The 24,127-nt window shown below is 36.3% G+C and overlaps 1 protein-coding gene across 1 annotated transcript; it reads right to left on the bottom strand.

The window, feature by feature from the left end:
- Positions 1-22,648, bottom strand: LOC109018781 (E3 ubiquitin-protein ligase CHFR). Its single transcript, XM_019000968.2, has 15 exons — positions 22,388-22,648; positions 16,894-17,044; positions 16,167-16,264; positions 15,742-15,803; positions 15,544-15,635; positions 15,240-15,363; positions 10,957-11,043; positions 8,513-8,606; positions 7,991-8,098; positions 7,518-7,618; positions 6,673-6,738; positions 6,494-6,581; positions 5,860-5,920; positions 916-979; positions 1-376 (listed from the first exon to the last, which is right to left on the bottom strand). Exons 1-15 carry the CDS (start codon positions 22,446-22,448, stop codon positions 245-247), a joined length of 1,389 nt encoding a protein of 462 aa, XP_018856513.2. The 5' UTR covers positions 22,449-22,648; the 3' UTR covers positions 1-244.
- Positions 22,649-24,127: the final 1,479 nt, after the last annotated feature.

The following is a 24,127-nucleotide window of genomic DNA, read 5'->3' as shown; positions in this document are numbered from 1 at the left end:
TTTACCAGAACCCAAACCATTTCAAGATGAAATTGTAATAGAGCTGGTCATTCTAGCACATAAGGACCTTAGTGATGCAAAAAAAATATTGATTAGAAAGTTTGAGGCGAATTTTTGGTGGTATTAAATCATTAACTCTCTTCGCAGTAGAGTTACACCACCATAGTAGCATAAAGGAAGAAAAATACAAGCAAAAGAAATGAGGCTACATATCCATAAATAGATATCACTGAAGGCACGTACGTTACATATTAATACCTCTAGTTGGACGGCAAACATGATTTCTCTTACGAGCATGGTCTTCATTATGATGCTGTGTTCGACATGCATATCCATACCAGCAATCTTCCCTCTTTGATGCATCTGGCGGTAAAAGCTACGAAAATGGTGCAAATAACCACATTAAAATAAATAATAACGAAAACTAGAAGGCATTTTTCAAAACTAACAAGTTGGTTGGTTTAAATAAAAGGCGGTTAGTTTAAATGACTCCATTTATATCTGATTAGAGCTTCATGAAATCATTAAGGATATTTGAAATTAAATGACTCTTCAAGAGCACATTTCTAGAGCTGACTAATGATCGTTACAGTATACCGATTGGTCACAGGAATCACACTCGATTCCAGGGAGGAAAAATTTATTGAATGTTTCCACAATAGGAGAACTGATTGACCCAAAAAAGACAGACCATTGGGCAAACTAATTGGAAAGCCACTTTCAGAAAGTTGTCAAGATGAGGCATTTCTTTAAGAAAATAAATACAATTCTCAGTTGAATGGCAATAAATCAAATTTGGCAAAATATTCTTTGAATTGAATTTATTCGTGCAAGTTCCTATTGTGCATGCGCTCAATAGAAATCATAGCTAGACCTGAACTTGATTTTATAATGATTCAAGTTGATCATACTTACATCCTTGGGTATGGAAATCCGAAACCAGTATAGAAGGAATGAGACCAGTTTGTCATAACAATCGCTGCATCAAAAACGAACATCCATAATAAAAATCTAGCATTTGATGAGGCAAGATCTTTGAATTCAATGTCCTACTGTAGCCGGTAGTTTTGCCACTGCCAGAGCTTCATTCTATAATCCATGGATACAATTTGAATTAACGGGCAATTGCCAAAAATAAAAGCTGGCTGGTGTTATCAGATTAAAGTTCTATTATGTCCTTCCTCAGTGAGAACTATTTGGAGCTGAATAGCAGGAAGCTTACTGCAAAGCTAAATATCATTAACAAAACACAACTTGGCAGAGCTAACTTTATCTTACAAAGCTCATGTAAAAGACAGCTTTTTTAATGTTGGCTGTCAACACTCAGTCAAACAATCATGAACAAGGGGGCCTTCTAACATTTGATCAGGTCAAAGATTGAAGCATGATTCGTACCGGGATTAGAGTGTAGAATGGACTGGGTACTTGATTATTTATGAGACCTCAGCTATTAACAAATTATTTATGAGAATAACTCATTTGAATAGCTATTCCTCCCTAAATGAGAGAAACACCTACTATCTTCCTGTTGAGAAAATGGGTTATACTTATCAAAAGGGGGAAGAATTACTCTTATTAAAAGTACTCTTTCCAACCTCCCAAATTATTACCTTTCTTTATTTCCTTTGCCTTCAGAGATGGGAACCTGATTGAAAAATTATTTTGTACATTTTCGTGGGGGTGGAATGGTTGAGGAGACTAAAATTAGTTAGTTGGAATAGAGTTTGTTCTCCTATTTCAAATGGTGGTTTGGGGGTTCCTAATTTGAGTAGCTTTAACAAGGCCTTGTTGGGAAAATGGTTGTGGAGGTATCAATTGGAAGGGAAATCGTTGTGTAGGGAGGTTATAGATCAGAAATATGGGACCTTGATGAGGTTCCATTAGAATGGACTAACAAATCAGAAATGGAAGCATTCCGATGAGCTGCTATAATTTATATTAGAGCTGTAAAGAACAGGGAACTTGATGAGGTTTTTGATTTTTTCAGCTTCCTATATTCCCTGCGGGTTGGTGGTAATGAAAGGGATAAAATGATATGGAAGAGCATACGGGTAGCAAGAAGTTCTCGGTACGGTCTTGCTACAAGGTGCTGACCATTCAGCATTGTTCTCCTTTTCCTTAGAAGCGTATTTGGAGGTCTCATGTGCCTTCCAAAGTTGCTTTTTTCATATCGACAGCATCACTTGGAAACATTTTGACAATCGAATCGATCGATAATTTGAGAAGGCGTGGATTTGTTATTATGGAGTGGTGTTTTATGTGTAAAAAAAAATGGAGAATATGTGGATCACTGCAAAGTGGAAAAGGCATTGTGGGATGGTGTTTTCAGTAGAGTTGGGTCGGTTTGGGTGATGCCTATGAAAGTAAAGGATTTGCTTGTGTGCTGGATGGGGCTTCGAAGTTCTACTCAAGTGGCTGCTGTGTGGAAGATGATTCTGTTGTCTTGTGTGGTGTATTTGGTGGGGAAGGAATGAGCGATGTTTTAACAATAAGGAGCGCACTATGGAGGAAATCAGAAAATTCTTAGTATTTTCTTTACTGCAGTGGTTTTACGCAATAGGGCTTGATGGAGTTTCAGCTCATGATTTTCTGTTTTCATTTTCTTCTTTATAGAATGTAATTAGGTATTTCTTTTGTATACTTCATATATACATGGGTTCGCCTATTACATTTGCTGAATAAAATTCTATCCTACTTATTAAAAAAAAAAAAATCTTCCTATTGAGAAAAGCTTACAAATTAATTTATTAGAAAATAAAGATTAAAAAACAAAACTAAAAATATTTTTTTTATTTATTTATTTTTTATTGGCACTGGATGTCCAAGAACAACGTCCCGACTAATCCCCGGGAGTGCACATGCCCTCAGCAAGGAGTTTCCCGTAAGTGCACCTCGGAAAATCCCCCAGTCTAATGGCCCCTAGAGATTGTTTGCACCCAAGGGGATTTGAACCTTAGACCTGGAGGTAGCATACACCCAAGCCCAAGGCCTTTACCACTTGAGCCAAACCCTAGGTGTTAAAACTAAAAATCTTTAATAACAAAACTAAACATTAAAAAAAACATTTTTTCATATGTAAACTGAGTTTTACTACATCAAGAAGTATGTTACCCCAACATACAGGAAGTACACGAGATACAACTGAGTAGAAAGGAAATAGATCTATAAAATCCTGAAAAGAAGAAATAGGAAAGGCCACATTAATGTGGACCACTATCCACTTATTAAGGTGTTGAGAAAGATCCATCACCAACTTCTCACAATCTTTGAAACTAAACTTAGTTTTCTCTCCATATATACTACAATTAACAAGAGAGATTAATTTTTTCCAATAATGCTAATTGATGACTACCGAATTGTCCATTCCAACATGCTAAAGATCCACAACCCAAGAATGCATGACCTGATCCATCTCAAATAGGCTAAAATCATGTTCCATAAAGTATTAGTTACATAACCCCAAGGGGTTGGCCCAAGTGGTGAAGGCTCTAGTCTTGAGGTATCACTCTCTTCAAGGCCCAAGGTTCAACACCTCATGAGTGCAAACAATTCTTTGGGACCACACCCCTTGGTGAAAAGCCAACGATTTAACCAGTTTCGTGTAGGGAAACTTCTAAGGGTGTGGTGCACAGGACTGGGATTTACTTTGCAGGGGTGGGTTCAAAGCCTTCGAGAGGTTCCCCGACAAAAAAAAAAAAAAAAAAAATTAGTTACATCACAATGAAGTAAAAGGTGATCCACGGTTACCCCATTATTCTCACGTATTCAAGGTAAGAATGTTTCCTAAATCTTATGTCCATGCAAAAATGTTCACTCACGGAGGAGTCTTATGTCACCAAGTAATCTTCCAAGGTAAAGGAGAGCTGTCATGAGCACATAACATGCTGAAAATAACTTTTACTTGAACACTCATTTATTAGTGAGGCACCAAACAGATTTTCTTCACTATCCCATCCCACCCTAATGGATTCCAATCAGTTGAAGAACAAGTTAAAGAGATCCACCTCCAGTCAATAGCCACTCCGACAAAATTAACATATAAGTGATAGAATCATGTGAGTGCAGAGTGCTGACAATGATCTGCCATAGAAGCATCCTTAAAACGTGCATTGTCAAATAACTTCAGGAAAATACTTTTCAAGATCTGATCTCCACACCACACATCATGCAAAAAATGGAGCTTATATCCATCACCCACCTCAATTCTAATAAAGCAGGAAAAACCTCCCTAGCCCCTTCTAATGCTCTTCCTAAGACCAGCCTAAGGGATCCATTAACCTCATGAGAACACCAACCTCCTCCCAAGATCACATACTTTACGTCCATTAGCACCCTCCAAACTCCAAAGGCTCTCTTTCATAAGTCTAATGCCATATCCACTTCCCCAAGAGACCTTGATTTAAAAGAATTTAAGGAAGCTCATATTTTGACTGGATATTAAAGAGCAACTAGAAATAAGGAGCCACCTTTTGAAGCTCATCACAAAAAGCTTTCCAACCATTTCCATCTCTTCCGTTTGCAATGCCTAACAAGCCTCTACGACCACCTTCTCCATACTCCACAAGGTCCATTAATTGACCATAGCTTTTGAGCAGAAATGAACAAGAAGACTCCATTTCCAACCAAGAGAATTTCAAGAACCTACACTCAAGGTTGAGCCCCCACTGAAAATATCAACCATGCAATACTTGGTTTACCCAACGACATCAATCAGCAACCACTTCTACTTTTGAAAATAGGGTGGGCAAAGGAGGTTCCCCCTCTGCCACCTCCCTGGGATGGCCGCACCAGCTGAGAGGGCAAAGGGGTGTAGTCACCCCCATAAGATGGATCACACTAAGGCCCTCCCTCACCTCTACTTCAGTACTTGCAGGGTGGATCCCAACCACCCCACAAAGGGGTGGAGGCCCCAGTGCCAGCATGCCCACCTCATTAAGGGTGGCATGCCTCTTCTGCCACACAGAAAAGAGGAAGGTCCCCTCCACATTGCTCATCTATCTTTCTTTCCTTTAACAACTTTTTCTCCTTGTAATTTTAGTCAAACGCAGAGGCACGCAATCCAAGTACACAAGTATAAAATAGGGAACACCAAGTATAGGGGCTTTTTCCACAATAGCTTTTCTTTTTTCTTTTTTTATTTTTAACTTGACTTTATGTTTATTTGAAAGAAACCATAGTTTTTGAAATTTTTGGTTTTTATACTTTTATAGTTTTTACTTTTACAAGCTTTTTACTTTTACAAGCACAAGAATAAAACATTGTAAAACTTGAATTAAGAGCACAAAATCCATGATTAAATTTGATTATATTGGTATTCTGGCGTGGCATGAATTGAAAAAAGAAAAGGTTATCAAATGACTATTTATGTTTTGAGAAAATAAAGAAAAACAAATTCACAAAAATGTAAAATTCTAAGGGTGTTTTAGAAAATTTGATTATAATATGATTCCAATCACTAGGTTATTGCACCATACCACCATCAGAGCACGTGTACAAGATTCTATTCTCGTGTTACAACAAAACTAATATGAAAAACTATTCTATTGACAGTAATCATTGTTCTTTTTCCCAACGGAATAGCCATTCCGTGTACCAAATGCCCTAAATGTGACAGCTGACTGAGGGTTCACAACGACAAAGAATATACTAAAATGCAGTGTACACTAGAGAAGTAAACAAACCAAAAACTATAATTAGCATAGATTTCTTACACTCTGCACACCAGTAATCAAATGACATCACCCTTTTGGATCCATGTGCACAACCAAATAAAATAAAATTATCCAAGATTTTGTGCCTGGGTGCAGGCAGAAATTTAATTCATTTACCCATAACACCATTGATGCAAAATGAACTTACTTGCAAAAGTATGTTGCGGCAGTAATCATCTCAGCATGGTTCAGAGGCATCCTTGTTCGATCTGCCAAGAGACCAAAATTAACTCAAAATTAAAAGAAGGGACCATTCAGGGTGAGAATATTCGGAAGTTTATATCAGAACTCTATGATGGCCAAAGGATGAATGAAAACTTAATTATATTTTCCTATAATCCTTTCTCTTGAATTCATCTTGTGTACTTGGGCTATGCCTATTTTTTGTATTCAAAAAATATGTTTTACTTATCAAAACATGTGTGTATATATAGCAAGAGCTACATATGAATGGGTGACAATCTGTTTACTGGGTATACTTATCCATGGCTTATATATATATAGAGCTACATATATATCTACACTTATATAAGCCTATATAAGAGCTACATATAAAGGGGCGACAATCTTATTAAAGCCATGGATAAGTATACCCAGTAAACAATTTAGAACTTTAACAATGTGAAGAAAAGATAACAATACAACAGGAAGGTTGATCAACTGCTAACTAGCAGTCAAACCAATATGATATACTGAGCATTGTGGTTACAAATCAGGACTTTCAAGCCCAACAAGTTAACTTTTTCAAACATCAAGCTAAAAGTTAAGAATCATCAACTTGCCGATTTCTCTGTTGTTGAACTTTGCAATCCAATCTGAGACAACATCCTGCAATGTTCTGCCCATCCGAATAATACACCTCTTTGTGATCTAAGAAATCACTAAGACATGAGTAAAGTAAACCATTTATTAACCAAAACAATTACAAGAGTTTGGTATTTTGGTACAGAGAAATCTATACATCTTGTTCATGCTGATTCTTTTCATGCACAGCCTCAGGAATCCTAGAAATAGAGCAATCTGAGATCTGCAAAGCGTATCAAAGAAGTTTATCATTAAACGTTTATATAGTGACCATTACATCATCATTTATTATAACTTTTGGTAACATAAGAGAAGTCCTTGATAAAACATAGGTACAGTACTTAAATATCAAATACCAATCTATCTTTCAACTAGGCAGTTTATGTAGCATATGGATGTATCTTTCAACTCATTCATATGCTATCGCTCTCAGCTCTGATGGCTAAACCAGGAACTCCTGGGAATGTGAAGATATGAAGCCAAGGTGTTTGTATATGGGATCTTTTTTAAAAAAGAAAAGGCATGTAAGATAAGCAAAAAAAATGAGATTAAAACCTATAACTATTCCAAACAAGGAATATAACTTCGAGAGATTTTGTTGACAAAGTTTCACAAGTAGTTAGACAACTAGAATCGACAAACCTAAACAAAGATTTATAAAGTTGCCGAGATTAGTCGGGACACTGTTCCCGGACACCCGGTGCCAATAAAAAAAATATTTATAAAGTTGAGAAAAGAGGGTGCATAAAAGAGGATAGTAATGGAATGAGTGTTTTCCAAAAGAGCCACAAAAATGCCCTATTAGATGGATTGGTGATGATCAGCAACATCAGTTGCCTAGTAATAGGAAATTCAGAGTAACATAAGCAACAAATGCAACTGTTCCCAAATGGTGAACTTCAGGCACAATCCATTTATGTCAAGAAAGGAAGACAGAAAATATCAAAATTAGAAAACAAAAAACGGAAGGAAAAAAAAAAAAGAAGCAAAAAGGCTACATACTGGTTTAAAAGTCTCACTACTGCAAACAGGGTGGAAGTTGCTTCTCGTAAGCCTTTGAGCATTCCAATAAGCACCACAAAAAGCTCTATCACATCCTAAACCTGCAAGAGAGGAAGAAAATGGCAATTCTAGCTATTTAGAATAGATGCCTCATTAGACCTAAACCTAAAAGGGTATGAAAGTGAACATCCCGTGGAAAAGTTCATCTTCCTTATCTTAACAAATGCTCCGAGTTTATGATCAATAAAACTTTGTTTACGGGTCAAAAAAATAAATTCTCTGAAATAACTCGAATTCCAAGCTTACAGACACAAGTAGTATGGTTCTAGATGTAAAATTCAAAGGGTTTACTAAACTTCTAGGGTGGGTACAGAAAAAGTGAAGTTCAAGCATTTAAACTAGCAGGCTGATTTAACTTGTAACAAGAATTACATGCTAGAAGACAAAGATTTCTGCTCCAAAATTCAACTTACAGTGCTGAGGTACACTAATATCAGTTCTGGAAGGCATCATTCCTCCACATGCTTGACATTGAAGATGGACAGTGTTCTGGTTGCAGTGAAACCCCTCCAATTCAGTACCTGGAATAAATGCACTTTTTATAATTTTTTTATAAGCAAATGCACTTCTTACAAGTACTTGAGCATTTTAGTAAAATGCACGGAGTGTGTAGCTAAAGTAGATAGGACATTTGCCTGAAGACCAAATATTCAATAGGAATGAATTAACTACTTTCAAAAATTTTTGATAGACTACTTTCAAAAATTTCCGCCATATCATTAACATGAAAACTTCTTTATAAAAATAACTAAAGAAGGTCAGTGAAAAATACATATATTGATGGATAACATTGGCAAACTGCAAAATCTATAATTAGTAAAGCAATGAAAGAGTAAGATAAAGTTGATAGATGGGTGGATAACCAAATTGTCAACCCACAATGTTTAATAGATCGAGGAATAATTCCAAACACGAGATAAACAAATCGTATTTACCACATTGAGGGCATGGAAGGTCTATGTCATCACTTTCTTCATCCACCAGTAAGTGAGCCCTCTTCCGAGGAAGACTTTTTCCAGACCTAATCACCTAATTTAATATGCAATCACAATCAACAAAAAAGGGAAAGAATCATATATTAGGGACAGCATAAAACCCAACCAATGACGTGAACACAAAAAACAAAAAGATCATAATCTCTTATTTTTCACAAGTCAAAAAGATCAGAACCAAATTATACCCTTTCCGGCTGAAGAAGGAAAGGGAAAAAAACTAAACTAACACACTGCTCATCTGCATACCAGCTCAGGTTTCATATATTATAGACTATTCTCTAGTACGAGGTGCAAATACCATTAAAGCAACCATGCTCATTATTCAAAATGTCAAGGAATTTGTATGCAACTCAAACAATAATAATCGCAATGTTGGAATTTAAATCACTAGACATGGCAATAATGGTTTCCTGCCCACAGAAATGCCAGTCAAAGAAGGGCTTAAACAACTCTATTTAAAATATAATAATAATAATAACAATAAAAATTTTATAGTAAATAATCGTAGAATTGCTTGACGTCAACAACGGAGACGTCGTAAATTGGTTTGAGCTTTATTTTATCTATAACCTATTTCCTTGGATTAATTATGGGATGCAACTTCTTCTTCAACTTTCATATACAAAACTGAGGATTTCCAAGGATACAATTTGATTCTTGTATATATACAGTGCATTTACTAAAGATTGTCAGGCATAGACCAAGGGCTTCCTTATCTCAACAATCCCAATACCAACTAAAAGCAAAGCTATCTTCCTCATTTGTTTATCCTGTCTCGGCCTACAAGGTTGCAGGTACCAACAACCACTTAGTACAGCAAGTTAGAATCACTGGACTACCATCCTACCTTCTATTGGATTACTGTTTATATGACATTTCAAGTTATATGACACAATTTGTTTATTAGGAGACGGTTTACTTCTAAATTTGCCAACAGTGGACTCTACATGTAGTTTCATGCAAAAAAAAAAAAACCTCATAGTAGACAGGACTCCCTTAGATGGTATGGAGGCTTGGCTTGTCGCTATCCAAAGTAGGCTATAATACTCATATTGAGCAATATGTGGTGAATGAGATCCCACATTACTTGAGAATGAAAAGTTCTTACCCTTTATAATAAACGTCAAGGGGCTCCAATTGTGTTATTGACTAGTTCTTTTGGAGTATGAGCCCAAATGTGGTTTGAACCTCCCTTGTGGCATTACAAATGATATCAGAGCCACTATCAACTAGAAATGTAAGACATAAACTGTGCCACTTATGATGGAATGAACTAACTAGGACGTCGGGAATTTAAGAGAGGAGATCATGATACCCATATTGAGTACATGTGGTGAATGGGTTTGTTCCCACATTACTTAGGAAGGAGAAGTTCTTGCCCTTTGTAAATTACTTCATGGGGCTCTAATTACACCATTGACTAACCCTTTTGGAGTATGGGCCCAAATGTGGTTGGGCCTCTCTTGAGGCGTTATATAAGTGGACTGGATTTGTTAGGAGAACCAGGCCTAAAACACACACCAGATAGTGGACAATCAAAGACTATTTGGGTGATCATTCAGGAGTTGAGGACTTCATGAGATAATAATTTTCTATCTGAGCACTTGGCAGAATATGCAACCAAAATATCAGAATTGGTACCCTTTTTCTAATCCTTTTCTGTTCTTTCCTTTGATACCTGCCTTTTTCTCCAATTTTCTCTTGCATCAGTCCCTAATCAAATTGGCAGTAAATGAAAATGCACAACTGTTTTTCCCTTTAGGCCAGTGTGTCATCATTAAGTAAGTGAGTAACAAGGCCTTTTTTCTGTTCAAGTGGTTACCCCTTCCCCTTTGTCCCAGTTCATTGTATTCGCAAATAACTCTGAATCTGTGATATGACCTACCAACACATTTATGATAGATGGTATTTAAAAGAATGGTGAGTGTAGGTGGAGCTAGGTCTCACCCAATGCATCGTCCTCCATAAGGTTTTCCATAGGACCTGCTAAATGTTCCAAGCCACATGCCATGGGGTCGCAATTGGAGACATCATATTGGCAGATCACATCCTTACATTACAACCGACAAATCTATTATTTGAATGACTGGGCTGAATACTAAAAGCAATAAAATCAGATATTTCAGGGGCACACTAGAACTGCAGTTGAGCATTGCATTGTCTGTGCAGAAACAACCAAGCAAAAGTTATAGAAAAGTCAATAAATAAGAAAGTATCCCTCCCCAAGTGAACTGGAAATAATTCCTCCTCTTTGTTGACACACCAATGCAGTAGTCTAACCACACAAGTTGTATCTCTACCTTCATGTTTTTTTATGCCAGATATTGTACTACACATTATAAAGCACTAACATAGCATTGCTAGATAGTAATAAGACTACTTACGAGATTCGATCGTATCATTGCATAGCAATCTAAAAGTGCAACTTCTTCATCAGAACGCTTTAATGAAGAGTCAGTTTCCAGTATATCCTAGACAAAAGCAAGCAGAAAATAGTCAAAAGAGATCAATGAAATCCATAATGCCAGAAATAATGACATGCTCTAAACCATAAAAATTTCAAACATATGAATGAGAGGTGCATGAGAAGGCAAAGTGGAGACTGAAACCTCATGAATAAACATAAGGTAACAAGACCTTCAAGATTACCTAATATGATGCTATGCGAATACCTCACCGACTCAAATGCCTATGACGCTCGAAAAATTGTACAAATACAAAGTTGTAGCTGTAACATAGGTTAAGCTTTCAAATTAACACCATAATAGAAGAAAACATATAAATTTTGGCACTAGATCAATGTTACTCTATCAAGCACACAATCATCGTCGAAAATTTATTAATAATACGAACATCATACATCGAGCAGTGCTACATGTACTTATAATTTTACTTACAATTTTACATATAAGACTCATTTTGTTAGTTTTCTTTTGAAATTCAAATTTTGAATTTCAAATTTCATAATTTTACTGGATTCAATTGCTACTAGAAGATTCTCTCATTCATTATCCTTTTCTAGTTTCTCTCTCCTCAAGTTTTCTCTCAGTACAAATGTAAGATGGAGGTAATAGTCCGGTGGTCTACATCGGAAGCATTATCTGAGTTGTTCCATTAGGATGGAGTATTCTAAATACTTTTTTTTTTTTTTGATAAGAGATAAACTTTATTGATGTGAATGAATACTTATTAATTTTATTCTAAATACTTATTAATTGAAACAAAGGTATTTGTTTTAGCTATGGAGGGGGGAAGTATCTTGCGTATTATCAAGACATGCAGGAAGGTCAACAAGGAGATGGTCTTCAGTCCAACCAGTGCACGTTGGTTAGCAAACACAGTTGAAGAGTGTGCAATATCGAAGGGCAAAAAAGGTTTTTTCAAGACATATCGCAATGGGGAGGCGACATTGGTTGCTCATTGACAGGCCAATGCTTTTGGGCGATATCTGGAAATCACTGATTATGGTGATAGATGGTTGTGTATCTTCAAACCAATCACTGATTGTGGCTTATGGAGGGAGACAAATGTACAAAGTTTTTTCATCGAGTTGCAAACTCAAATAGGAGGAATAATGCCACTGAGACCATGACCATAGATGGCTGTGTATCTTCAGACCAATCAGCGATAAAAGACCACATTGCTGGACATTTTGAAGAACTGTTGTTGGAACCTTATGCATGGAGGCCTAGAGTAGATGGTCTAGGACTCTAGCTTTTGAGGCCATTGATCAAAATAGTATGGTTTGGCTGGAGAGACCATTCAAAGAGGATGAGGTACAACAAGTAATCAAAAAAATGAATAAAGATAAAGCTCCGGGCCCTGATAGTTTTACTATGGCATTTTTTCAGACTTGGGAGGCGGTGAGAGAGGATTTCATGTAGGTTTTTCAAGAATTTTTCACTTTTGGCAAACTTTGAGAAGAGTTTAAATGCTACTTTTATTGCACTTGTCCCTAAAAAGGTTGGTGCAATAGAGGTGCAAGATTTCAAGCCTATTAGTCTTGTGGGCAGTGTGTACAAGATACTCTCAAAAGTCCTAGCTAATAGGATGAGCACAGTTATGGATAAAATTATCTCTAAGTCTCAAAATGCATTTGTGAGAGGTAGAGAAATATTGGACTCGGTTCTTATCGCTAACAAATGTTTGGACAGCAGGATTAAGTAGGGAGTCCTGGGTATTTTATGCAAATTAGACATGGAGAAGGCCTATGATCATGTTAATTGGGAATTTATGTTTTATTTGTTGAGTAGATTTGGATTTGGGGAAAGATGGAAGGGGTGGATGAGACATTGTGTGTCAACGGTTCGCTTCTCAGTCTTGGTAAATGGTGATCCCGTGGGTTTTAATAGTTCACGAGGGTTGCGACACGGATCCACTATCACCACTCTTATTCGTTCTTGTCATGGAGGCCCTAAGCAGAATGGTGTCGGCTTCAGTAGAGGGTGGATTTTTTTCAGGTTTTTCAGCAGGAGATAATCATCATGGCTCTACCATTATTTCACATCTTTTGTTTGTAGATGATACTACTATTTTGTGAGGAAAACCTAGGTCATATTCAATCTTTGAAGGCTATCTAACTTTGCTTTGAAGCGGCATCCGGGTTCAAAATAAATCTCTCTAAGACAGATGGTTGCAGTGGGTGATGTAAGCAATATTAAGGGGCTAGCTAACATACTAGGTTGTGTGGTCTCTTCGCTGCCGATGAAGTACCTTGGTCTTCTGTTGGGAGCATTCATTCAAAGCTAAGACTATTTGGGAAGAGGTGTTAGAGAAAATAGCGTGTAGGTTGGCCGGGTGGAAAACGTTGTATCTATCTAAAGAGGGTCGGATTACACTAATTAAGAGTACTCTATCAAACCTTCCCACATATTTCGTCTTTATTTCCTTTTCCAGCTAGTGTTGCATCTCGGATTGAGAAACTTCAATGTGATTTTCTGTGGAGTGGACTAAGTGATGAGTTTAAATTTCCTTTAATTGGGTGAGATAAGGTGTGTACTCCTTTGAGGGATGGTGGATTGGGGGTTCGCAATGTGAGGGCTTTTAATAAGGCTCTTCTTGGGAAATGGTTGTGGCAATATAATTATGAGAAGGAAGCCTTATGGAAGGTGGTGATTGATACGAAGTATGGAAGTACAAGGGGGGTTGGTGTTCTAATGAAGTTAGGGGGCATACGGTGTGGGGTTATGGAAGTATATCCGCAAAGGTTGGTGGTCTTTTTGGTGCAACACTGGGTTGTGTATGGGGGAGATGGCAAAAGAATCAATTTTTGGCATGATGTTTGGGTGGGAGCTATGGCTCTTAAGGATGCTTATCCCACTATTTTCATAATTGCACGGGAACAAGATGCTTTGGTGGCCGACTTGCAGGCAATTACTCAAGGTTCTCAAGAATGGAATGTTAGCTTCACTAGGAAGGTATATGATTGGGAAGTACGTGTTCTGGTGGAATTCTTTAACCTGCTATATAACATTACTCCTGCTGTTACAGTGGTGGATAAGATGGAATGGAGAGCTTCTAGCAAAGGAACATTTTCGGTATGCTCTTTCTATGATACTTACAACTCAAGTTAGGCATAATTTTCCTTGGAAGAACATATGAAGGAGTAAAGCATCTACTAAGGCTGCATTCTTTGTTTGGACAGAACCTTAGGGAAGATTATGACCATTGATAATCTAACAAAACGTGAGCTTATAATCATTGACTGGTGCTGTATGTGCAGAAATAGTAGTGGTGAAACAGTGGATCATTTGCTCCTACATTGTGAGTTTGCTCGGGCCATATGGAATTACTTTTTCAACAAAGTGGGATTAGCATGGGTAATGCCGGGAGGGTGGTTGAACTACTAACAAGTTGGAAAGGGATCACAGGGACACCACAGATAGCAATTGTGTGGAAGATGGCTCCCATTTGTATATTTTGGTGCATCTGGAGTGAAATAAATGATAGACATTTTGAGGATCAGAAACACTCATTGGAAGAGTTTAAGAGCTTTTTCTGGAAGACTTTATTTATGTGGGCCATTGCTATAGATTTAAATGGTCTTCGCTTCCATGATTCCCTTGTAACAGTTTCTAGTTCCTAAATTGGTGTAATCACATGTATACCTCCTTTATACTTGGGCTATGCCTATCGTTATATCAGTAAAAAATATCTTCTTAGAAAAAAAATCAAATTTTCAGCATATCAATAACTGACACGTGGAGAAATAAGTTGTTTATAAGTTTTTCTTATGTACATTTAGCATTTTTTTTTATACATCTATTGCTCCAAACATCAATATCATACATCAATAATGTGTTTTTTTCAGATAACAAAAACACCAGAATCGAAAAAAAGCAGAGGAATAACAGCATGATCTTCCCAACACTTTCGGTAGTCGCAATATAGGAAGCAGATACAGTCAACAAGCTCTAAGTAATTAACAGCATTCTACATTTAGTTGATGATATTATAGAATACTAGAAAATGGATGCTATTCCACCAACAAATGCATAAAGAGAATAAACAACAAAAAGGATGCTATTCCACCAATCACATTTATAATAACTCCAATGCATTGATTTAATAAGCATCTTATCCATATAACCAAAAGCTGGTAACAACTCCAATGCATATTTGCTTTAATAAACATCTTATCCATATAACCAAAACCTCGTCTGCCTACCTCCGCAATATTATGCAGAAAGTGGTTTCTTCCAACAAATTGTACAACTGCTCTACACTGGGGACACAGTACACTTGAATGTTTCTCTTGAGATCTCCTTAACCACTCTGAGAAGCACCCATTGCTGAAAATAAAAAATAATAACTTCAACAGGAATCTTTAGATAGAAAATAAAAAAAGCCATAAGGATGGCAGCTAAGCTAGCTAGTGAACAAGAGCCTTGGGATCAAATCCCTCTCACACCAAGCCATTAAACGAAATTATAAGCAAAAATGCCATAATTAAAGTAAAGTAAGTTACAGACCAGAAGTTATGAAGGCAAGGAGCAACAGTAACAACATCATGCCAGATATTTAAGCAAATGCTGCATTTTGCATGCTCAACATCAACAGAAATCTGGTAAAACCAAACCGTGAGATCTAAGTCATCAGCATCACTACATATGAGAACAACCCTCGAGGGAAAATTTAAAGGTGAGAAATACACTAAATAATTTACTCACGTTTAATTTCTTTTTGCAGATTTCTGGGCTAGGCATTACCTTGAATCTGTAGCTAAGATACCCTAGAGCATCAAGAAAACATAAAATAATTTGCTCGCATATCCAGGCACAGCACATTAGATAATTTGAACCACAGCCTAAAAATTACAGTACAAAATATGTTTCCAACAAAGACAGATGACCACTCCTGCAACAATACACTCATAATTCTATCCACTTTTCAGATGTATAAAATAGGCTCATACCCTTTCTTTAAACTAATTGATTTTTCATTCACATGCATTATAACACAACCAGTATGAGTATCAACCAAAGGAAAAACACTTTAAACAAGTAATAAGCAGCAGAGAGCTTAAAATAACACTTTCTCGTCGACAAGATCAGCCATTAAGAACTACAGAATACCAAATTGAATAGATACTGACCTTCTCTATCAGGGCCTGGAATAATTTCAGTTCCACACTTGATGACAATAGTGTCTTCATCATGGACAACAGTCTCATTGACAAGTATCGTATGGGAACTATATCACCCAAAAAATGATAATAACATAAATGTCAGTCTTCTGTTGCCAAATAAATGAATACAAATGTTCATCCAATAATATCATCAATAAAGCAACTTCAAAAGCAGCCCCTTGGTTTTTCAAACAACTTGAGCACAGAAGCAACCAAACGATAAACAAGAACTAATATGTTCAGGCAAATTCATATGATATTAATGCCTTTTATGCTTTTGGATAATATTTTGGCTGTTGAACCACAGGTTATCAGCATCCTGTCCTACAATTACCCAAATTAGTTAATCATGTAAAGTTCATGAATCCAACCCATTGCTAACTCTAAAATTAACAGCTGTTATGGCAGATGATTTTTTTATTACTTGTTATGGCCAATGATATAACCATAATACAACTGGCATACATGGCTTTTACTGAATATTGACACCCTTCAAGGTATATCCACTGAAAGAAATTTAATGTGCTCATCATGCATCCATCATTATCTTACAGGAAAAAAAATCATTTAATCTTTAAACGAAGAAAAAAACTGAAAATGAATTACCAATTTTAATATTTGCAACAAAGCATAAATTTTATATTTGACAGATACACAAAAACTGAACAGCTGAATATTATTCAACAGAAAATACCTCACGTTTTGCATTGTGGCAGTACATAGATCGGAATTCCGTGATATTTTGCACCACTCTTGTTTATCAGCAGAGGAGGATCTGATCTCTGAGCATACAAGAATCTCATCTGACCTTATATTAACTTCTGAATATCGTGAATCCGGTGGAACTGCAACATGAAAAAAAAAGTTTACCAATATCCTAAATCATAAGCACAATCCCAAATTCTACAATTAGTTCACTCCCCTCATTAGCTTCATCTAGCTATAGCCACATCACTAACAAGCTGAAAGTCATAATACCAAGGTGGAAAAAACTTATATAGACCACCAATACAAAACAGGCTGAACTGAGTGACAACTTGAACGCAGCTTCTCTACAACTTCCATTGGCTTTGAATTGTTGTGTTAGTCTATAAAGCTTAATTTACATTGTCATATGAATATAAAATTCTGAAAGGAAAATTATTTAAATAGCCAAACCAAGGCCTCTCCATAAAATTGTATGTTACTAGTCATTCCCTGTTTAACAAACTATCCTCACATACGAGTTCACAATCCATCATTCTATAGTTTAAAAATGATGAAAAATTTTCCCGAGAGACTACGCACAAAGAGAGAAAACCCTAGAGCACCCAAACCTGCCGCCACCCTAAGGCCGCCCTAGCCGGCGTGACACCTCACCACCATCACAGACAAGGACAACGGGCTGCGGCGACTTCGCTGAGGGTCATCTGGCATCAATCCTCCCTTTAGCAACCTCGGAGTACTCCGACATCAAGATTAGGTCCCATGAGCCCTATCCATAGCTGGGCTCCGTAGCTCTTCAGCCGTGTCCTTCTCGTAGCTTGTGCTCGTATCTACACCGAAGCTTGTGCTCGTATTTTTGCCTAAACATTCGACAAGAATGAAGTTTGGAAAGCCCTTCAGCTTGGGATGCCCCTACATCTGAAATCGAAGGTTTGAACTTAATATGGGTCAGTTGGTGCACTTTTGGGTGGAATCAAAGGCTTTTGAGTTTTTACCAGAAGCATGGAGGTCCTCATTAAAAATTGTGGAGAGGAGCAGAAGGGTTGGAAGGTCTGTAGCTATGGGTCAGGGTGGTATAGGATGGCTGGTGGCTATGATAGAAGCAGTATTAAGGCGAGGAGAAATTCGGATTTCACAAAACATTTGCACGAAGGAAACAAAGCATTTGTGGCTCAATGATGTTCCAACGTGCATGATAGGTATCGTTTTTTGTTTTTTATAAGTAACGTGCATGATAGGTATCTAACTATCACCGAATATTGTGGAGGAGGCCGGCGGAGTGTTGTAGTCATTCTTAAAGGGTATAAAGGTCTTGGTTGGGAGAAGTTTGCTGTTGAATTACGCAGAGCCGCAGGTATGTTTTTTTCCTTTCATGCTGATGGGTCAAGGAAGAAAAGCCAGAAAAGGACATCCAATCATGAGAACATCAACCTAGAGTTGAAACAAAAAGACCCAAGCACAACCATGGTGGCGAGGCGATCATATGTTGCAGCTCTGAAGACGGGTCAATCTTCGATGACTCAAAGTGAGGGGAACTGTGAAAGTGGGCTGCAGATCACACAAGCTCAGAACCAACTTATCGTGATGCACAATACATTAAAAGAGATGGAAACCCAGCTTGTCGAGTTGAAGGCAGCAATCGCTTTCTTGTCTATGAAAATAGACTTGCTTTCAGCTGGAAGCAACAAGGTCGTAAGAAACAAGCCTAAGATCGGCCCAAATCCTTTAATCTCATATAAAGGAAAACAGAAAATCAGATTCGTCTCTATCCCTATAACCAAATCCAGAAGAGTGTGGTGGGTCAAAAGGAAAACTGGGTTATTTGAAGTGGGTTCTACGTGGGGTATCGGCATAGAGACATTCGTAATGGAATGCCCTTCGCCACAGGTGACATAGGAAAGACCGATAGTCGGTGTTACACCCTTGGTCAGTGTTCTCCCCGAAAAAACTATGGCTCCCACGTCGAAGTTGAAGGAAAATGGTGTAACGCTGAGGTCTGAAGGAGATGTAGGGTCCATCGAAGTTGCACATAAAGGGTCGCCAGAGGTGAAGGGACTTGCTGCCAACCCAAAATCTCCAATGGTGACCATAACCTTACCATTGGCGAGTACCAATGGAGTTGTTGAGGAGGTACGGGATTTGACTATGGGTTTGTTGTTGGTGCCTTGCGAGGATAAATGTTTAGGACCTAGTGTTCAGTTGGGAACTATGTCTGGGGAAGAAGTTGTCCCCTTGTTATCTCTTCCTCCATTAAACATAGCTGGATCATCATCGAATTGGGTTTTGCATAAGGTTAATGAGATACAGAGTGTGTGGGGATCACTTGTGGAGGATTTGACGACCAATTCATAGCACTACTCACTACAATTGAGGTGGATCACTCGCTTGAAACAAAATCAAGATTTAAGAAAATCATGGAGTTAAAGAGTCTTACTTGGGCAATCAAATACGACGCAAAGGAGGTAGTACAAGTTGAGAGAGGACTAGAGGGAAGGCATAAAGCCTTCCTCAGTTCTCGTAGGATAATTCGGGTGGAGCATTAATTGTGTAGGAGACAAAGGGTTGGGATAGTTACAGTGACTTGCTTTGTTTTGGGAAGGCGTGTTTTGCCCCGATAGGGCTAGGTGTATATTGGATAGGTTTCTAATTTCTCCTTCTTTGGGCGATGTTCATTTAGGAGCTCTCTTTATGGGCTAGGTGTTCTCTCTTGTATACACTCGGTGTACTTGGCTATGCCCATTGATATTAATACATTTTTACTTATAAAAAAAAATGATGAAACCTTTCCTCATGTTATAACTAACTTCATGCTATTGCAAAAAACTCATCACAGCATAGCTTCCAATTGACAATGACAAATGGTTGATAAATTTTTTTATAAGACAAATAGTCAACACATATCTTGAGTTTAAAAACTCACTGTTCACACATGCACTTAGGAAGCGTTAAAACTGAGAACTTTTTATTAGGAACCGGAAGAATAAACTGTTCTGATATAATGAGTGTTTGGCATGTACAAATAATTGTCATTATCTATCGTTTACAAATACCTCTCTTGATGTACTATGCCTATACGTACCTGCTGTAACATATTGATATCCTTTCACATGTATAAACACCTATTGTATCATGCATTCACGTTTTGTACATAATGAAAACAAATGAAAACCATTGAGATCAAGTTTTGGGTCCATTTTTCATACCACACGCAAAGTATATTACAGAATGCAAAATAGAAGCTTCTAAACAAATAAATAATGTCACAGCAATCCAATCAGACAACCGGAAAACATGTCACAACTGACCCAATATCAAAAGATGCCTAAGGAACACTTTCCAGAGCAAACCAACAAAACACACATGTTACGCTTTAACGCCCCAGACAAAGAGCCTTCATAGCTGAACTTAAGAGCAAAAACACATTTTTTGGGGATCTTGCAGTGCCAAAAAGTAACCATATTTTCAGTATTTCATTTGTGTATAATGTTCTCAAACTGAATTGGCTAGTTCTTATGATTTCAAGGTGGTCTACCATACGCTTGAGCCTTTTTATTAACCCTTAAAAGAAAAACACAATATGTTCTTCACCTTTCAGTAACATGTATTCTTCAATTGCTAAATGCATATGAATGCCTCTCTGATTATGAATACCAGACCCATATTTGAGTGGCTCAATACAACATCATGTAGTCAAAACCAAAGAAATGGTATTTATGTTCAGAAGCTATTTGATTTCAGTATACCTCCTGTGAACACAGGCTATGCCTATTCCATTCTTATTTATAAAATTTATCTATTACTTATAAAAATATATAAAAAATGAAAAAAAAAAAAAAAAAAGCTATTTGATTTCAATATTGCAGGCTAGATACTTTAATGTATCCCAATGTTTTATTTGAACTAAATTTATTTTCACACCTACAGAACATGCACTTTAATTCTTCCAGATTTATGACTTTTTTCAACTTTTTCTCCTAGATTTTAAGAAACATCAGCAATGCCTCAGTGCACCTTGAACATTTATTACCATTCATTAAAAAATAAATACAAGAGAAAGAGAAATCACTAGTTGAAAATTTGAATTTGTTGAGAGTGATTCTTTTATAGTATCAACCATGTGATTAGCATTGTAAATGGCTGAAAACAGATTAGAAAGGGTTAGAGTTGTCTGATTGTTGAAAGATTTAAAGTTGAGTTTTTACAGTCGCATTAAACAATTTCTTGAAGAAAACAAATAATTCCAGTCTTTAATCCAAAATACAATCAAACAAATCCTTTAAAGAGGCTTCAATTGTCCAGGACTATTACTAAAATATGCAGACTGCATCAGTAGACTTATGACAAATGGAACAAAATTCTAAGCCTCGTTTGGGAACACAAATCATCTCATCTCATGTCATCTCATAATTTCTCATAATTTCCTTTCCAAATATCACTCAAGCACAAACACTTTTCAATTTCAAACTTTCAACTTTTTCATATAATCATTACAACTTTTCCAAACTTCTAAACAAAGCACAAAAAACAATATCAAAAAATTTCAAAACAAAAATAATATTAAAAATTATATTCTATCAATATTTTAATTTTATATAATATTTTTATTCAACTTTTTTCCTCTCTTTTTTCAAAACCCAATAAAACATTTTAACTCAAACAATTTCACTACTATTCACAAACCATTTCACTTTTATTCACAGATTTCTCATCTTATCTCATTCCATCTCATTCCTCAAACAAGTCTGACGAGTCCGTTTGGCAACACAACTCTTCTCAAGTATTCTCAAATATTTCCTTCCCAAACATCACTGAAACTCAAAATATTTTTCAATTTCAAATATTCAACTTTTTTATCTAATCACTACAATTTTCCTAAACTCAAAAATAAAATACAAAAAAAAAAAATGCTATTTTTTTAAATCTAAAAAAAAAATTATATCCAAACAATTTTTTAATTTTATAATACTTTAATTCAATTTTTTCTCTCACCTTTTTCGAAACCCAATCAAACCTATTAACTCAAACAATTTCGCTGTTATTAATAGATATACTGAGATATTTTAAGTATCCAAACTGCCCTTAATGCACTCATTGACTGGCTAATTGATAACATCTTCGAAGACTGAACAGCACATTGGATGGTTTCAACAAATGACTCTTTGGACTATCCTGATTTACTAATGATTCTTATTAAACCAAACCCAAGAAAGACTCAAACCAACTGCGACCCAACTTCGACCCATTAATGCATAACGTTTGAACCTGAATATATTCCAACCAAGCAATAAAATGGAGCGGTGGAACAAAAGAATATAAAGGCCTAAACGGCTAAAATGTGTGGAAAACCCCCAGTAGAAGAATGTACTATTTTTTTCTTGAATGTAATCAATGGTGATTTTTCGATTCATGCATGTACTGCACAACAAAGAAACGTCGTGGGGGAAAAAAGAACCAAAAGAGTAAAAAAAGATAGATGAAAATACCAAGCTTGGCCCAGATTTCCTCTTCAGAGAGCCTTGCGCCTGAGCTCTCTCCCACTTCCATTATTATCCGTCGATCTTTTGATCAATCAGTCGTGAAAAGCTTTCTTGCTGTCTCAGGCGTTTGTCCAAGTCAAAGCGGAGACGAATGGTGGGACTGTTATGGGCTCAGATCGGAAGGAAATGGGGGAAGGTGGTCTGGGCAGATCGAGAAGGGAAGGGTTCATCGAGAACAAACATTGAGGAGGAACAAACATGTAGTGTGTTGAGTTCGTGTCTTGCAAATGAAGTAGATGGGCTGAAACTGGATACGGTGTCGTTGAACCAGGGAGCTACGGCGTCGTTTCCATAAGAATTCGAGTGCTGCGTTTTGATGACTAATGAAGTGCTACGTTTAAAGGAAGTCGTGATACGCTGTCGTTTTATAAAGAAGGGGGCGTTGCTGTGTTATTGATCCGTTAGGACCGTTACACACCTGTTTTGTCCTTTAGCTAAAATAGAATAAAAACAGTTAGGGCAAATTTAGTGGTGAGACGAGACATAAAATTGTTATCTCATCCCATCTCATCATTACACATTTTTCAAATACTCATATAAAATATAATAAATAATTCAACTTTTTCAAATTTCAATTCAACTTTTTCAAATCTCAATACAATAATAATATTAAAATATAATATTTTAAACACTAAAACAAAACACAAAATTCTCATCTCACCTCTCAAACCTGCCCTAGAAGATTCCATTTTGAAAGCTATGTTTCCTATCTTTGAAAGTTATTGTCTGAATTACTATTTTGGAGGTTTCTATCATTCACACATATTCATAACTCTAATAATGAGAGGTTTGGATTTAGAAATGAGTTGAAATGGGTTGAGATGGTTTGTGAATAGTAGAATAAAAATTGAATTATTTATTATATTAGGTGTGGAAATTTGAGAAAGTTGTTTTGGGATTTTAAAAAGTTGAATTGTTTATTATATTTTGTGTGGGAATTTAAAAAAGTTGTAATGATTAGATGAGATAAGTTGAGGTGGATTTTGAATCCAAACCTCTCCTTAATAGAGTAGACACGTTATGCATAGGTGTCAAGAATGATATCCCCAAAGTATATCTGATCGATTATTTGTATAAAATGATATTTGGAAAGGTCGGCTAATAAAATTAAAGAAAAGAGTGCCTCTACGGCAATGCTTCGAGGTAGTTATGTTCTCGCTAAATGCATGTGACATAAATTTCCAACTCTTAAAATTGAGGTCTTAAGTTCCAAACCTCCCCCTCTCTAAATGTAAAATAAAAAAAATAAAAAATAAAAGTAGTTATATTCTCTCTCTTTTTTCTTACATGTATTTTTTAACATTTTTAAATATTTTTTTAAAAAAATAAAAAATATTATAATATTGTTAAAAAATATTTTCTTAATCACTAAGTAAAAAAAATTAAAAAATTAAATTACAGTGATAAATCCAAGCGGCAAGAATAAATAGTAAAAGTAGCATTTTTCTAAAGAAAATCCCATTAAAGATTGGTTTGGTAAATCCTTAAAAAACAAAAAACAGAACATGGTAAATCCTTAAAAAACAAAAAACAGAACATAACAAGTTGAAAAAAGTAGTTGTCAAGTAATTGATCAAAGGAAAACACTAACCCAGGGTAAATTTGTCCTGACAGTAGGTCTTGATAGATGTTTTTTTATTTAATAATTAAGAAAATATTTTTTAATAATATTGTGATTTTTTTAAA

The sequence above is a fragment of the Juglans regia genome, chromosome 10 (assembly GCF_001411555.2).
Source record: "Juglans regia cultivar Chandler chromosome 10, Walnut 2.0, whole genome shotgun sequence".
Classification (NCBI taxonomy): domain Eukaryota; kingdom Viridiplantae; phylum Streptophyta; class Magnoliopsida; order Fagales; family Juglandaceae; genus Juglans; species Juglans regia.
This window is presented reverse-complemented; position numbering and strand designations above follow the sequence as displayed.

What these genes read in the sequence shown, in the direction of transcription:
- LOC109018781 (XM_019000968.2), bottom strand. Translation starts at nt 22,448, where the DNA reads ATGGAAGTGGGAGAGAGCTCAGGCGCAAGGCTCTCTGAAGAGGAAATC. An exon ending in GGAAATCTGGGCCAAGCTTG is followed by an intron (nt 17,045 to 22,387) that starts GTATTTTCATCT and finishes TTCATGTTGCAG; the next exon opens with TTCCACCGGATTCACGATAT. An exon ending in TATTAGTGTACCTCAGCACT is followed by an intron (nt 7,619 to 7,990) that starts GTAAGTTGAATT and finishes CCTCTCTTGCAG; the next exon opens with GTTTAGGATGTGATAGAGCT.